The following is a 13,738-nucleotide window of genomic DNA, read 5'->3' as shown; positions in this document are numbered from 1 at the left end:
ACATAAAACTATCGTTTTCATATTTTCTTCATAAAGTAGGCGTCGCTATTAGACACAAAGTCGATAAAAGTATAAATAAGTCTAGAAGATTAATTAAAAGACATTGGGTATGATCAAGTGATATTTCAAACGTCAGTATTATTTTTTTATCTTGTTTGTACGTATCTTTCATCTTTGTCTACAAGTAATAAAGTAATTGAATATTTCTCACAAAACTATCAGGATTTTAATAATTGATTAAACAAATGACAGAAATTAAATGGTTTACTAGTTGAAAGAACTCTTTAAAAAATTTATAACGTTTATTAAAATACATATAAACACTTTCTCACTTTGTCTCTTTGGATTGCGACAGAAATAGTATCATAAAACAAGGATAGTATAATAGGATCATAAATAGCTTAGAGATAAATGATTAATGATAAATATTAGTAGATCGCGTTTTGCTTCTTTTAAACTTATGTCAAATTTGTATAGATGGTTATCTATACAATTATCGTTGTAATTTATTTTCAAAAAGTAAAAAATAAAAAGTTAAATAGCACGCACAAAACGCGTGTCTGTAGTGTCTAGTATAAAAAAACATAAATGTAATTAATGATTTTTATTACAATGCATAAAAAATTAATAATCTTAAATAAATTGATTTAACCGCCAAGTGCAAGATGATTAGATGTCCATTATTAGATCAATAATTATATTTAGATAATTATATATCATGCAAATTATGGTACAACCTTTTTTAAATGTTTACTCCATAATACAATTTTTATGTAATTACATAATTTCTTTGTTTTCCGTTTTATAAAACTAGAATAATTTTTCTATATAAGAGATTACATATAAAAATTATTTCTTTAAACTGCCTAGAAAATTTATTATTGTTTAATTAGTCTTTTTAATATATTTTCTAACAAGTAATATTTGTAAAAAATTTAATATTTTTCATTTCATTATTACATTATGTTTTTGAATAAAAATACAGAAAACATGTAATTAAAGATACTTTTTACGATATGTTAAATGATATAAATATAAATTTGATTTAAGAATAGATAGAATATCAAAGAATTTAAAAATTTTTAATATTAAAATATTTTAAAATATTTTTTAAAAGAGAGACATGTGTCTGATAAATGTAGAAGTGGCGCTATCTTGAGACTGGTGAAATAACCATAATAAAAGCTTTTTCGTTCATTGGATAATAAATAAATTTAAAATTAGTTTTCAAAATTAACACAAAATATAAAATAATAAACAAAAATAATATGCCTTTTTAAAATAATTTATTAAATATTTCACAAACTTTTCTTCTAAATACATAAAGATATTCTTGAATAATTTTTTTATATTCTCAAATAACAGATTATCTTTTTTATTCCCTTATTTTCCCAAAAATGTACTTAACTCTACCTACAATATATAAAAATCTTATTTTTAAAAATTTAAAGCCATATCATTTAAACCTGTTTAATTATAAAAAAAACATTTAATTGCAACAATTTTTACATCTTTATTTTATTAGTTGATCAAAATTATGTTAAGAAATTGTAAATCAAAAACTTTTATTTATACTAGTGTAAGAAAAAATATAAATCTTATTATAAAAATATTATTAATCTATATTTAATTTTCGAAATGAACCTTGAATTCCTTCGAATTCTGTCAAGAGACAGGATGCTTTAAATTCCGGTAAACGAGCATTTTCCTTCGTACGACTCAGTTTTTCATCCTGTAGAAACCAATCTCTATGCTTTTCAATTCTTCTTTGCCATGCAGCTATGTACATACAATTGTAAATGAGAGACAAGTAATGTTAAATAAAATAAACAAAACTATTCTCATAATTCTATCCAATTATACATAATGTATACAGCATGTAATATATGCATACCACAAGAGTTTAATTAATACATGTTTTATTTTTAAATATTTAGAAAAACGCTAAGTGTACAAAATATCAATGCTAAAACATAAAATAAAAATTGTACGTTATTACCATTTAATTCTTGTAAATTGCCTGCTTTACCACCCCATTCATTAGGAAGTATATCCTTATTCATATAAGCATGTAATTCTTCTCCGCCGCCGTTAAAAAAATAAAACTACAAAAATAAGAAATATATATTTGTGCGCAGTTCTTATTTATGTCTAAAATCTCATTTAATAGTAAATCTTAGTTTATTTAACAATTTAATTTTGACTTTACCTTTTTAATCAATTTTTCTTTTAAAAATGGACAAAACATGTTAATTAAATTAGTAACAAATGGCGGTGCGTTAAAAAAGTAAATGGAAGCCAATCTTCCAGGCATACTATCTTGTACCGCCAACATTGCTCGCCTTACTATAGATTGTGTTGGAATAAATTTTGTAAAATGTGCCATACTAAGTCCCTAAAAAACAAATTCTTTTTAATTAAAGCACACAAAATTTCAGCAATGATTTTATCAGTGATAAACAATTTATGAATAAGTACGTCTCTGAAAAGCTAAAGGAAATATATATATAAAAATAATAAAAGATTTTCTTTAGTGATTTTATCATTATCTGAATTTTATTTCTAAACTTTGTTAATAAGGCTACACACAATTTTATTAACAACAAAATTATTAGATAAACGCACATTCAACCAACGTATTTCCTTACTGAACTAAGTGCAATTTTTTATGTTCCCTATAACTTTAATTTTCTTTATATATTCTTCTTAAAGAGAATACTAGCATCTAAGTTTATTGTGAAAAAAGTCGTGAAAAATGCATTACATTATTATTGTATTAAAGCAATAGATATTTTATATTCACTTATAAAATTTAAATTCTAGAGCTAAATAATATCAAAGAATCTTTAAGATGTTATCCCAGAAAAATGAATTAATAGTTATAGTTCAAATATAAGAGTAATAAGACATAAAATATAATAAGAAATGTAAAAAGTATAAAGATAAAAACGCGATATCATACCTCTAAATCTATGATCATGATATTGGACAAGCAGACTTCCTCCTCTAAACGAATATCGAGTAGCATTAGAGCACGTCTGGTTATCGCTTGAAATGAGAACTTCTCTATATCGGTGTCACGTAATCGGAAAATGGTGGCGCGGTATCCTTCCTCGGTTAATGATGGCAGAGGGAAGAAGTATCTAACAAAAATATTTTTTATTAAAACATAATAAGTAATAGTTTAATCGAGGTTTTTCGATTTTTTCTCATAACTATTAGCTTTACTATTTTTCAGTTTATTTGGTAAAAAAGTCTAAGATTTGTTTACGCTGTATTGAAGGAGTCTTGAATATCTTTAGATAGCGGGTCACGAACGGCAAAAAATTCTGGTAAGGTTGTCCGGACGGTGTAGTATCTTTCTAAAATTAATTTACATCTCTCGATGCTGTTCTTGCAATTGAAAAGAAATTTTCCCAATTTATCGTCGTCTGCAATGAGCAAGAAATAAATGTAAAGATCAAATTCTTTTATACAAACTTTCAAATTCTTTACTAGATTAAAAGATATATGTATTTTTCATTTAATTCGAAATTTTGATATCAAAAAGTTAGAATAACAAGTAACGTGACTGCCCAATCTTGGTAAGACTGTATTTTGTTTTGTGTATTTTTGCGGCTTTGTTGAAAGACAATAATTTAGAACTTTTAAAAACAATTCCCCCCTCTTTCTCTCTCTCTGGTGATGAAAATGACGTTTCATGTACAAATAAAAAGCAGCTGCGTAGATTTAGCCATGTAAACTAAAATAACTAAAAATGCATAAAGATTGAAGGTGAAAACAATGCTCATAATATTTTTCGAGATTCATCATGAATTTGTGCCTGCAGTTTAAATGCTGTAAATTCAATGTTTTATTATTTTATATACTTATATTTTTTGCTGATTTGCATAAATAATCATTTATGGGAAAAACTCTCATATTAAAATGCATCACATTGAATCACATTTGATGCAAACGATTAACTATGTGTATCTTATGGACATCAGAATTGATTACATAAAGTAATAAGAAGTTGTTACTGAAACTACGTTCTAATTAAATCCTTTTTATATTTTTAAACAATTTTTTTAAATAATAATTGACGGTAAAAAAACTATAACCAAATAATGAGCGGATAGAAATAATTACATAAATATTATGTAAATAAAACCTCGTGTAAATTTGTTTTTAATTTAGTTATAAAATTTTAATGCAATTATAAAAGTACTTTTTAATTTTTTAAAGAATATTTTTTAATGTTCTTATATTTAATAATAAACTAAAGCATATTTTTGAAAAATTGATACTTGTGTTTTTAAGCGTACATGTATCTATAAATTTTTCAAAAATATGCTTTAGTTTATTATAAACATAACAACATTTTTGAAAAACGTTTCTTATTTTTTTTATCTATAATATATCTTTATGCAACATATCCGGAGCTCAAAACTGAGAGAAAAATATTTCGATTTCTTGTTAGTTTAGATATTTTTAAAAATTTAGATATTTTGCATATTATTGTATAATTAAAAATATATTTGTATAACATCGACATCGCATGTTATTGTCTTTAATGTGATTAGAACAATTTACAAACAAACCTATATGATTCGGCAAGTGCGGCTGTTTTGAAAGCCATTCTCGAAGCGCTCTGATATCTTGTTTTCTCATTTCCGGGTCAGATGAAAGTTCTTTATCTATACGTTTCTGTTGCGCTGGCGTTGGCGGTAACAACGTCATGATTTTCTGAGACAACCACTGAATCGATATTCTTGTCTAGCGACGATTGCAAGATTTGGCGCAAGAGAAAAATAATTCCGATAGTATGTTGGTACTGTAATTATATTTTATTAATGATTAACATATATTTTATTAATGATTAACAAGAAGATTATCAATAAGATACCACCCTGTTTTCAGATTATATTCAAAACAATGTTTGAAAATGTAAGTATAAGCTAGAAAGTGCCTTTTATTAGATAATATAGCAGTTCCTATAATACTGTTTTGTATTTATAAATGTATATAAAAATAATTTCTTTTGTCATCAATATGTTTGCAAATGGTGCAAAATTGTATTTTTCGTTTGCTTTCGCACTTTTCCTATCAGGACAAGTAAAGATAACACTAGGTCATACGTTTTCGCAGTTTAATTTTCTCATTTTAACGAACAAATATTTGGTTACGAATTGCGAATACCATTTGATGAACTGCGTTTATAGCGTAAACTTCAAAGAAGTAGACTTTGGGAGACGTATGTTTCAACAGAAAATGTATAATTTAGACTCTATTTACGATTTCTTTATTATGTTAATATTACTCATTTACACTTCTATGTATTTCTATGTATCATTATAATAGTTTACATAACTGTATTAGTCATAAACGTATTAATAAAATATACCCATAAAGTATTATAATTACGTGTATCCTTCAATCGTATATCATGGAAGTTTATTTACAACTGCGAAGACGTTTCCGCCCGGATCTCAACATAAATTATATTTACCTCTTTAAAATATGTGCTTAAGGAACAAAGGTGAGGAAGTAATCGGAAATAAAACACACAAACGAGTCAGAGAAACGTAAAGAAGGATGCGTACGTGACGCAAATTCGATCTCGCGAGCAAGACCTCATTCCAAATCATTTCCAAATTTAGAACATGCATTTTTTGGAAAGCTGACCAGCTCGTTGAATACCGATTAGCTTACAACCGTTCTTCATTGTGATCGCAAAAGTGACATTTATAAAAGATATGTATTTTAATGTAGTTATAATGTTTATAAAATTAACGTTAAACTAAATTTATGATTTAAACATAATTTCTAGTTTAAAGATTAAAACAAATTAAATTTTTTTTTAATTTTTTGAAATTATATACATTTTTATAATTTTACTTTTAAAGCAATTTTATAAAATTTGAATAATTTATCAATGTTTTAATAATTTTTATTAGGAAAAGCGCATTAATCAAGATATTCTAGCATGGTTAGATTTTTTCTTTTTCTATCTCTTTAAAACCAATTTTATAAAAACTCTTCTAAATTTTTTTTTAATAATACATCCATGGTGTTCTATTAGTTTAAAAAATGTATGGATGTGTAACATAGCAGACTATAAAGTAATAACATATAAAAAACATGAAACTTTTTCCTAAAAAAGGATTTTAATTATGTCAAAGAATTCGTGAATAAAAAAGCGATCTTGCAAATTCTACATATTTGTTATTGCAATTTAAAATGTGTGTTTGAATGTCATGGGTTGAAAGGAAGCAAATTTCAAAAATTAATTTTAGGTTTAACGACTTACTTGGTCTTTTGCAATCTAATGACGAAATATCACACAGGTTTGACGTTAAAATCATGCACGTTACACTGCGGAACTCAGCTTGACGAGTGAGGTACCTTCCACGATTCCTGTCGCTTAGGATTTCTATCTGCTCGAAGCAACATGATTCCTTTCTTCTTCCCGTTAGTAGTGCCCGCGCGAAGTTCCCCACCATTCGAGCATTATACGTGTATATACCACATAAAAAGAATATTCACACTGCAATCTCATGACATCTAACACGTGCGTGACATTTAAATAGAAAACACAAACCTATCGGTCCCGCCATTTTCGTAATATAATATCGTAAACGTGATCAGTTTGACAAAATTTACTATCGCTTATGATCATTAATTTCATATAAAGGCATAAATTTAAAAAAATAGAAATACTGATAAGAATAATAAGCGATCTAAAGGAAATTCTTACTTTACTTGATAATATGTACACAAAATTTACCTACTTTTATTTTATTTAAAGATTTTTATAACATGTGTAATTTAATATACAGAAATCATTTATTTAATAAAATTATATGTCAAACTGGTCAATTTAATATTGTTCAGTATTACATTTTTATAAGAGATCTTAAAAAAAATCTTTAAAAACATTATTTAATTTTTTCTTAGCCTTGTCTCTCAGTTTTGATCATCTGTCCATATACCTAATTAAATAACAAATTTTATTAATTTAGCAGAACAAAGATTGAGAACCAATAGAGAGTCTAAATTATACAAGTAAATTATTGAGGAAGAATGAAAATTTTGAATTGTTTAAGCAATTATTATAACTTCCTATTTTTATAGCTGGTAAGATTCGCAAGATGAAGCAAAATCATTAGTTGTCAGTATATGTTGTATATGTATAATACAATTGTTTATTTGTGTCGTATTTCTAAACTTTCTAATAGAGTTGCATTTGAGGTAATGAATGCGCTGTGCATCCGGTTGTGAAAATATCTATACGTGAAGCGTAACGATAATATGATATTACCATAGCAAATACACACCAAAATCAACAATTGGTTGTGCAATTAGGATAAAAGCGCGTGCGCGCGCTCGTTGATATAATTTATTTTTTTTTTATTCTGAAGTACTATACTTTCAACTGCAGCTTTCTAAATATTAGAAATTTGACAAATTATAAGTTTAAAGTTCAAAAAATAAGCAAAAACAGGCAAATTAAACTCATACTTGAAGCACAACTTATTAGAGACAATATCGCAACTGCAATAATCTCGAAACCAGAATATCCTGGATTTATTTGTAAATCAACGATTGCATGTGAGGAATATAACCATATTTTTCATGACGTGTGACATATAAAACTAACAAAAGTTTGTTAGGTTCCATTTATCTGACGACGTGCAGTCTTGCAGTTGACAGTTGGAAGAATGACCGTTGAGCGTTTTGTACTTCATGTGTCACGTTGTGACAGCGATGTTGTTACTGTTAATATATAATTGCAAACTTTATTATTATATCTCGAAAAATTAAATTTAGATTATATAATTTCGCTGAAAGGTGAAGATTTAAACGTCATTGTAAATTGCAAAATGCGAAGCTTCTTGCGAGATGGTGGACTTTATAACTATATGCAACAGCGCTTGCATAACATGCATCTGGTGCATCCTCTTTTCGGTATGGTACGAGCTTGTAATAATTGTGGGTTACAAACCGAGCAATAAAAGTGTACCGAACGCTTGTTTTGTGTGTTCCTTCGGATTAAGTTATTAATTTTTCTACAGTTTTCCAAGATGCTCGAAGAATCTTAGAAAACAGGATTCAAGCGAATGTTGCGTGCGTAAAAAACCGATATTACGGAAACACCGAAGAGCATATTTGCACGATTTTTCGAATTGCGTGAGAACCGGTTCAATTCATGCACGACGAAGATTTAAGGATTCTCCTTGTTATGAACGTAATCATGAAAATCAAGAACGTCGATTGTGTCACAGAAAGAAAATGTGCGTTCAATCAGGAGAACGTCAAAACATACGCCAATGCAAGAACCGGGAAGCGTCACAAATATGCTGCGAACAAATAAAACATTTACATAGTCATAACAAATCGAATGATTCTCTGAACAAGAAGAATGGGACTAATATAGACTTAAAAATAGATAAAAGTAAATATTGTGTTTGTAAAAGATCTTGAAATAAAATTCGTAATGTCAAGAATTAAAAATAAATATAAAATAAATAAACCAAATAAATATATCAAATAACAATAAACGCGTTGAGCGATTTTTCTAATAGTTGATAGAATCAGAAAAATATATATTTCTAAAATTTTAAAATAAACCTAAATAAATAAGATAAAGCCTCATACAATTTTAACTTATACTTATAAAATTTCTTTTCTCTATTTTTACTTTAGAATTTACAATGTCTACATAATTTACATTGTTAATTTGTTTGTCATAATAATTTATAAAGCGCTCCGTTAGCCTCGAAATTCTGCTCGACATCATCATCCGCTTTATCATTCTAAATAACAATTTCTTTAAAAGAAGCTTGCGTTGTATTAATATGGGGATTATTGTCGACAATCTGCATGATTTTTTGGACTGTTGAAAGTTCCATTACGATTGTTGATTTCGTATTATTTATCGTTTGAGAAGCTTCCGATGTTTTATCTTTTTCGTTGAACTTTTTTGCTTTTAATTCATTTCTGAAATGCACATTTACATATGATAATAATTTATAATAATATAGAAAATAAATGTGATTTGCAGCACGAAAATAAGGAGAATAATAGAATATGGAAAGCAATGAAATAAAATGCAGTTTACGGGAATGATATGTTTTCTCCGCTTCTGTTTTGATATTTCAGATCTTTCTTAGACCTTTTTCTTTTCTGGCATCTTTTATTTTTGTATTCGCGACTCACATTTGCATCAGACTTGCTAACAATATTAGCATGGCTGTCAAAATCTAATTTACCTGGTTTCTTGGTAGTTTGTAAAGTATAATTTTTCAATTTCTTTGAAAATTTTTGTTGAGTGTTATTCCTGGGGCAACAACGTTGACCATGATATTGCCACCTGATGTACAATAAAATTATGAGTAGCACATATTACATACAAAATGACATAATTATTTACACAAGTCACATAAACTGCAAGAAAAAAATAAAACGATTTGTGATAATCACCACAATGCGCAGGTTGTGACTGTAGAGCTGAACATGAAAATGCAATTTAGCACTGTCAAAATTATTAGTGGTTCCATGATTTGCCAACATTTTTCTTCGCATAAACGGTTTTTCGTTTGCGGTCACTTGACATCAATGCACAATTACTGTTAAATTTTTACAAAAATTCTTTTTATAAAAGACATAAATCGGATAACCAAGACATATTTACTCTTAGCAATAATGATGTTTTATGCCAATTTGAGAGTGAATTCGATATATTTTTTATTACTCTAGATAGTCTAGATTGTAACAACGTTCAGAGAGAGCTAAACCATTAAACAATTTCTAACTTGACACGATATTCATTTTATAAATTATATCTCATCTACAAACGCGTATCCAGAAGCACGCGTTAATTAAGATTTCAATAAAAATCATATTTCTATTTTATAAAATAACTGTTATCTTTATAAAGCGTAATAAAGAAAAAATTAAATAAATTAATCTATTTATGTAACATATTTTTCAATTTCGATAGGAATGTCTTGGCGCAAAAAAACTGACAGGTGATCGGAAAGGGAAGATATGTACGGAAGTGTGTACGGATTACCATAACTGTTGACAGGGGAAGCAGCCAATCAACAACCCCGCTATGCTGTAGACTTTCCCTCCGCGGGGGTCCTTCTAAGGTCCTTTGTGGCCATCAGGACGCACAATGGCGCGGTAACCACAATATAAAAACGGTGGTCTCGAGATCCTCTGATCCGCGCATCTGTGTGACGTAATATAATGATGATATTACGGCTTTTCCCCTCTATCTTTCATTCACGGATCAAGCAGTCTTGGTTGCATTTCCGATCGTCACAATCGGCGGACCACCCTGAATGAACGTGCGCGTTACCACCCGCGGCGAATGTGCTGATTTATTTATCCCTCTGCGGTTTGCGACAATTAGTATATTATTAACGAAAAACAAATTGTACCGGGCAGAAAATAATTTTCCTATTTGCAAAGAGGTACTTTTTATTTCATTGTTTGTCTTCTATTATAATTAACTCCTCCTCATAGCATTTCATTTATTTGCACATTTTTGACAGTTACTTTGATAATACACTAATCTAAGCGACTTGTAATTGTAACTTGTGATTATAAAAGTTGGTTAGCAATGACCAGGTATTTCTATATTTAAACTTAAAAAATCAATTAGGAGAAATAACAACTGAGAGAATTAAGATAAGTAATTTTAAGATTATTCTGTCCAACCCAGAATTAATCTATCATGTCTCAACGCCAACATTTTATTTGCATCAGCTTTTGTGGTGCAAGATTTCTTCTTAATCGAGATGCTACCGACTCCTCCATACATACTCGATTTCACACTTGTGTCCAAGCGTGCGAAAAAATATCTCGATTTTACGCGTTTTTCACAAGTGGCCATGAATTATTGTCGTCCTTTCATCCCGAGAACGTCCCGATGTCGCGCGTCGAGATCCTCTCCTTGATCCAACAGACGACCGTCTCACGTATAATATCGCGGTCACTTGTCGCTCCATTCATCAGCGACCGCAGGCTGCTCTTTAGCCCGTCACAGGCCCAGTAGAAAAACGAGTAGCTTTTCACTCACCGCCGCGACTCACCGTGCTCGTCACGCCGTTTCTCTCTGTGTGCATCGAGAGTGCGTCTCTTCTCTCCTCATCGTGTGGCGTTCTAATTTATTGGCCAGCTCTATTGTCGCTGCCCTTAAACGCGACCACACAGAATGCGAACGACACCTTTATGAACTCCCACGCCATTCACGATTACGAAACCGCCCTCGCGTCTTCTTACCCCCGTACGCATCTCCGCGTCTACATTGTCAGCTCAGCTCTTCCCCCTACGCGACGGTAATCGCGACATCCATTCTCCTCTTTTGTGCGTTTACACATCGGATGGACACCACGACCAGCGACCGGCGGCGTCGCGGACGACGCTCGCAGGATATTCGTGATTCGCCGGCTGTGACGACCTAGAGAGAATCGGTGACAATGCCGAGAAAATATGGGGACAATCTCTAAGATGTTTCGAGTATCTTTCCTAAACCGCTTTTAGAGAAAATAAAAAACTCAATAGACATATCCGTATTGTATCGTTATTTGATAAGATGATAGATGAATTCTTTTTTATTTAAAGAAGAAAAGCTGTGAATTAAGAAAAGATAATGCCAAGTGTCTTGTCTCAGAGAGATAGATAAGACATGCGTTTTTATGCATTTGCATTTAGTGACGTATTAAGAGTACAAAACTATAAAATTTTGGCACGTCTGAAGTATCCCGACAATCCTTGTTTATTCAACTAGCAACTCGTTTCCTTTACTCAGTAAAAAAGACTGACAAGTAAGCAATTATGATAATATAGGCTCTAACAATACGCAATCTTCAATAGCATGCTGTGTCATTGACTGTCACGAGGCCCTTTGTACGGAGTCAAGGAAAGGAGGAAAGGAAACAAGTCAAGAATGAGAAGCTTATTTGGTCAACCATAACGAAGCAGTTTTGCACGGCTACTCAGTCGCGACGATAAATAAGCTGGACGCAAACTAAGTTTCGTATTTAGCATGTAATGTGTATTTCACTGATGATTCCATCTGTATAGTGAACGAAGTCCCAGTCCTTTCTTCCAAATATCGTCAATAGCTACCGATCTCCAAAGTCCTAGTATTTATGTTCTTCAAATTTTTCGGGAAAATGTTCAGGTTACATCTATTTACATCCATTAGTTTAATGTTGCATTTTCTTCTTTATTCTAGATTCCATAAAACTCATTTAAATAAAATAATGTTTATTCTTTACAAAAAAATTAAGCAAATTTCAAAAATATAGAAAATGGTCAATTTATAAAGTATAAAATAAAAAAAAAATTTTTTTTTTCAAAATTATTAATAGCTATATTTCTGTTTTTAAAATTTTATATATTAACATGATTGTATTTGATTTTTATTTTAAATTATTTGATATGATTTTTCTAATAAAAGAACGATAAGTCAACGTATTACTTTTAAGCTGAAGATAATTATTTTCTTTTCCTCTTTTGTTTCTTTTTTCTTTCATTTACATTTGTTGGCTGCTCTGCATTTTCCGTTTTCACAACGTCTGATTCCTTTTCCTTTTCTACATCTTCTATATCGGCGACATCACTTTGCGGTAAAGTAACAGATGCAGAGTCAGGTGATGATATTGGCGGTGGTTTAGGTGTTCTAAGTTCAAGTTCGATGTTTCTGTTTTTTTGTTCGGAGTATTCTGCTTTCTTTTTAATTCTTAATAAGAAGATATCCTGATTTCCTTCTCTTATATGATCGCTGTACACTTCCTGCGTTTCCGTGCTATATTGAGGATAGACAGTGATGGTTTTGCATTGGTGGTTATCCAGCTGTCCATCTTTGCATGATCCAATCTGCAGAAATTAAAATATATTGTTCCTGGTAAAGTTAAACACATTTTTTAAAACACATTTTTAGTCTGCGATATCATCTTGTTTTAATTTATTGTATTATTTGCACACGAGTTAAAGTCCGTAAATTTGTTAAAATTTCAAATTAAACGGGACAAACTTTATAAGCGAGAGTTTGCGATTTGTAAGGATCTTCCTTTCCGGAGAGACGATAAGCCGAATGGACACGAAATACAATGCGATCATCATAATCTGCGTTGATTATTTTAGGGCCTGATTTACTCGTTGGCCTTTGAATTTCGACGCAGTCGCAAGGTGGATCCCAATTGCTTCGTTTCTTTCTTGATTTATTTTTATCCTTTTCCAATCTAATAATCAACTGGTTGCTAATCATCTCCGCTCCGATCTCTTGGTAATATTTTGAACAAACATTCTTGACGAATGAATGGGACGAGGACACGGATGGCAGATAACACGGATGAGATATTGAAGGACAGAGGCATGCATCTTGTTAAAACAGTTAAAAATTTTAACATATATCTTAATATAAAAATCTACATATTTTATTTAAAAATTTTACGTAAAATTATTTTATACATAATTTAATATTGTAAAAGGATATGTTCTATTTTTTATAAAATCTATGTTATAATTAAATATAGTAGAAAATAATTATTTTAAAAATAAAATTATTGGCTATCGAATTAAATTTCAAGCAATTTTGATCTAAAAATCTATGTCAAATATTTGAAAAAAAAAACAGAATGTTTTTGTATGTACCTTTATCTTTAGAAAACTGCATTTTTATGGATAATTTTAAATCTGTGATGTAATATTTAAAAGAAAATTATAATTCATTTATTTA

General features: G+C 29.6%; 4 protein-coding genes across 5 annotated transcripts; 1 reads left to right on the top strand and 3 right to left on the bottom strand.

Annotated features, from left to right (window-relative positions):
- Nucleotides 1–1,554: 1,554 nt before the first annotated feature.
- Nucleotides 1,555–7,883, bottom strand: LOC105835507 (alpha-tocopherol transfer protein-like). 2 transcript variants are annotated; one of them, XM_012678858.3, is made up of 7 exons: nt 6,293–7,883; nt 4,584–4,816; nt 3,272–3,431; nt 2,963–3,143; nt 2,210–2,395; nt 2,000–2,105; nt 1,556–1,779 (listed from the first exon to the last, which is right to left on the bottom strand). In XM_012678858.3, the coding sequence occupies exons 2-7, from the start codon at nt 4,720–4,722 to the stop codon at nt 1,616–1,618; spliced, it is 936 nt and encodes a 311-aa protein (XP_012534312.1). In that variant the 5' UTR covers nt 4,723–4,816; nt 6,293–7,883; the 3' UTR covers nt 1,556–1,615. The 2 variants fall into 2 exon arrangements, with proteins under 2 accessions (XP_036143944.1, XP_012534312.1); XM_036288051.1 differs by lacking the exon at nt 6,293–7,883 and having other exon boundaries at nt 1,555–1,779; nt 4,584–4,751.
- Nucleotides 7,855–8,588, top strand: LOC114254868. Its single transcript, XM_028192262.2, has 2 exons — nt 7,855–7,955; nt 8,058–8,588. Exons 1-2 carry the CDS (start codon nt 7,885–7,887, stop codon nt 8,464–8,466), a joined length of 480 nt encoding a protein of 159 aa, XP_028048063.1. The 5' UTR covers nt 7,855–7,884; the 3' UTR covers nt 8,467–8,588.
- A 107-nt stretch (nt 8,589–8,695) lies between these two features.
- Nucleotides 8,696–11,175, bottom strand: LOC114254869. Its single transcript, XM_036288064.1, has 3 exons — nt 9,466–11,175; nt 9,104–9,355; nt 8,696–8,982 (listed from the first exon to the last, which is right to left on the bottom strand). Exons 1-3 carry the CDS (start codon nt 9,540–9,542, stop codon nt 8,799–8,801), a joined length of 513 nt encoding a protein of 170 aa, XP_036143957.1. The 5' UTR covers nt 9,543–11,175; the 3' UTR covers nt 8,696–8,798.
- An 856-nt stretch (nt 11,176–12,031) lies between these two features.
- On the bottom strand, nt 12,032–13,701 carry LOC105835505. The gene is made up of 4 exons (XM_028192245.2): nt 13,654–13,701; nt 13,034–13,380; nt 12,479–12,876; nt 12,032–12,228 (listed from the first exon to the last, which is right to left on the bottom strand). The coding sequence occupies exons 1-3, from the start codon at nt 13,673–13,675 to the stop codon at nt 12,496–12,498; spliced, it is 750 nt and encodes a 249-aa protein (XP_028048046.2). The 5' UTR covers nt 13,676–13,701; the 3' UTR covers nt 12,032–12,228; nt 12,479–12,495.
- Nucleotides 13,702–13,738: the final 37 nt, after the last annotated feature.

The sequence above is a fragment of the Monomorium pharaonis genome, chromosome 1 (assembly GCF_013373865.1).
Source record: "Monomorium pharaonis isolate MP-MQ-018 chromosome 1, ASM1337386v2, whole genome shotgun sequence".
NCBI lineage: Eukaryota > Metazoa > Arthropoda > Insecta > Hymenoptera > Formicidae > Monomorium > Monomorium pharaonis.
Note: the sequence above shows the minus strand (reverse complement) of the source record. Positions and strands in the feature narration are given on the sequence as shown.

What these genes read in the sequence shown, in the direction of transcription:
- LOC105835507 (XM_012678858.3), bottom strand. Translation starts at nt 4,722, where the DNA reads ATGACGTTGTTACCGCCAACGCCAGCGCAACAGAAACGTATAGATAAA. An exon ending in GCACTTGCCGAATCATATAG is followed by an intron (nt 3,432 to 4,583) that starts GTTTGTTTGTAA and finishes TGCTCATTGCAG; the next exon opens with ACGACGATAAATTGGGAAAA. An exon ending in AAGAAAAATTGATTAAAAAG is followed by an intron (nt 2,106 to 2,209) that starts GTAAAGTCAAAA and finishes TTATTTTTGTAG; the next exon opens with TTTTATTTTTTTAACGGCGG.
- LOC114254868 (XM_028192262.2), top strand. Translation starts at nt 7,885, where the DNA reads ATGGTGGACTTTATAACTATATGCAACAGCGCTTGCATAACATGCATC. An exon ending in TGCATCCTCTTTTCGGTATG is followed by an intron (nt 7,956 to 8,057) that starts GTACGAGCTTGT and finishes ATTTTTCTACAG; the next exon opens with TTTTCCAAGATGCTCGAAGA.
- LOC114254869 (XM_036288064.1), bottom strand. Translation starts at nt 9,542, where the DNA reads ATGGAACCACTAATAATTTTGACAGTGCTAAATTGCATTTTCATGTTC. An exon ending in GTCACAACCTGCGCATTGTG is followed by an intron (nt 9,356 to 9,465) that starts GTGATTATCACA and finishes ATTGTACATCAG; the next exon opens with GTGGCAATATCATGGTCAAC. An exon ending in GGAGAAAACATATCATTCCC is followed by an intron (nt 8,983 to 9,103) that starts GTAAACTGCATT and finishes TGTGCATTTCAG; the next exon opens with AAATGAATTAAAAGCAAAAA.
- LOC105835505 (XM_028192245.2), bottom strand. Translation starts at nt 13,675, where the DNA reads ATGCAGTTTTCTAAAGATAAAG. An exon ending in GCAGTTTTCTAAAGATAAAG is followed by an intron (nt 13,381 to 13,653) that starts GTACATACAAAA and finishes TGTTTTAACAAG; the next exon opens with ATGCATGCCTCTGTCCTTCA. An exon ending in CGCAAACTCTCGCTTATAAA is followed by an intron (nt 12,877 to 13,033) that starts GTTTGTCCCGTT and finishes TAATTTCTGCAG; the next exon opens with ATTGGATCATGCAAAGATGG.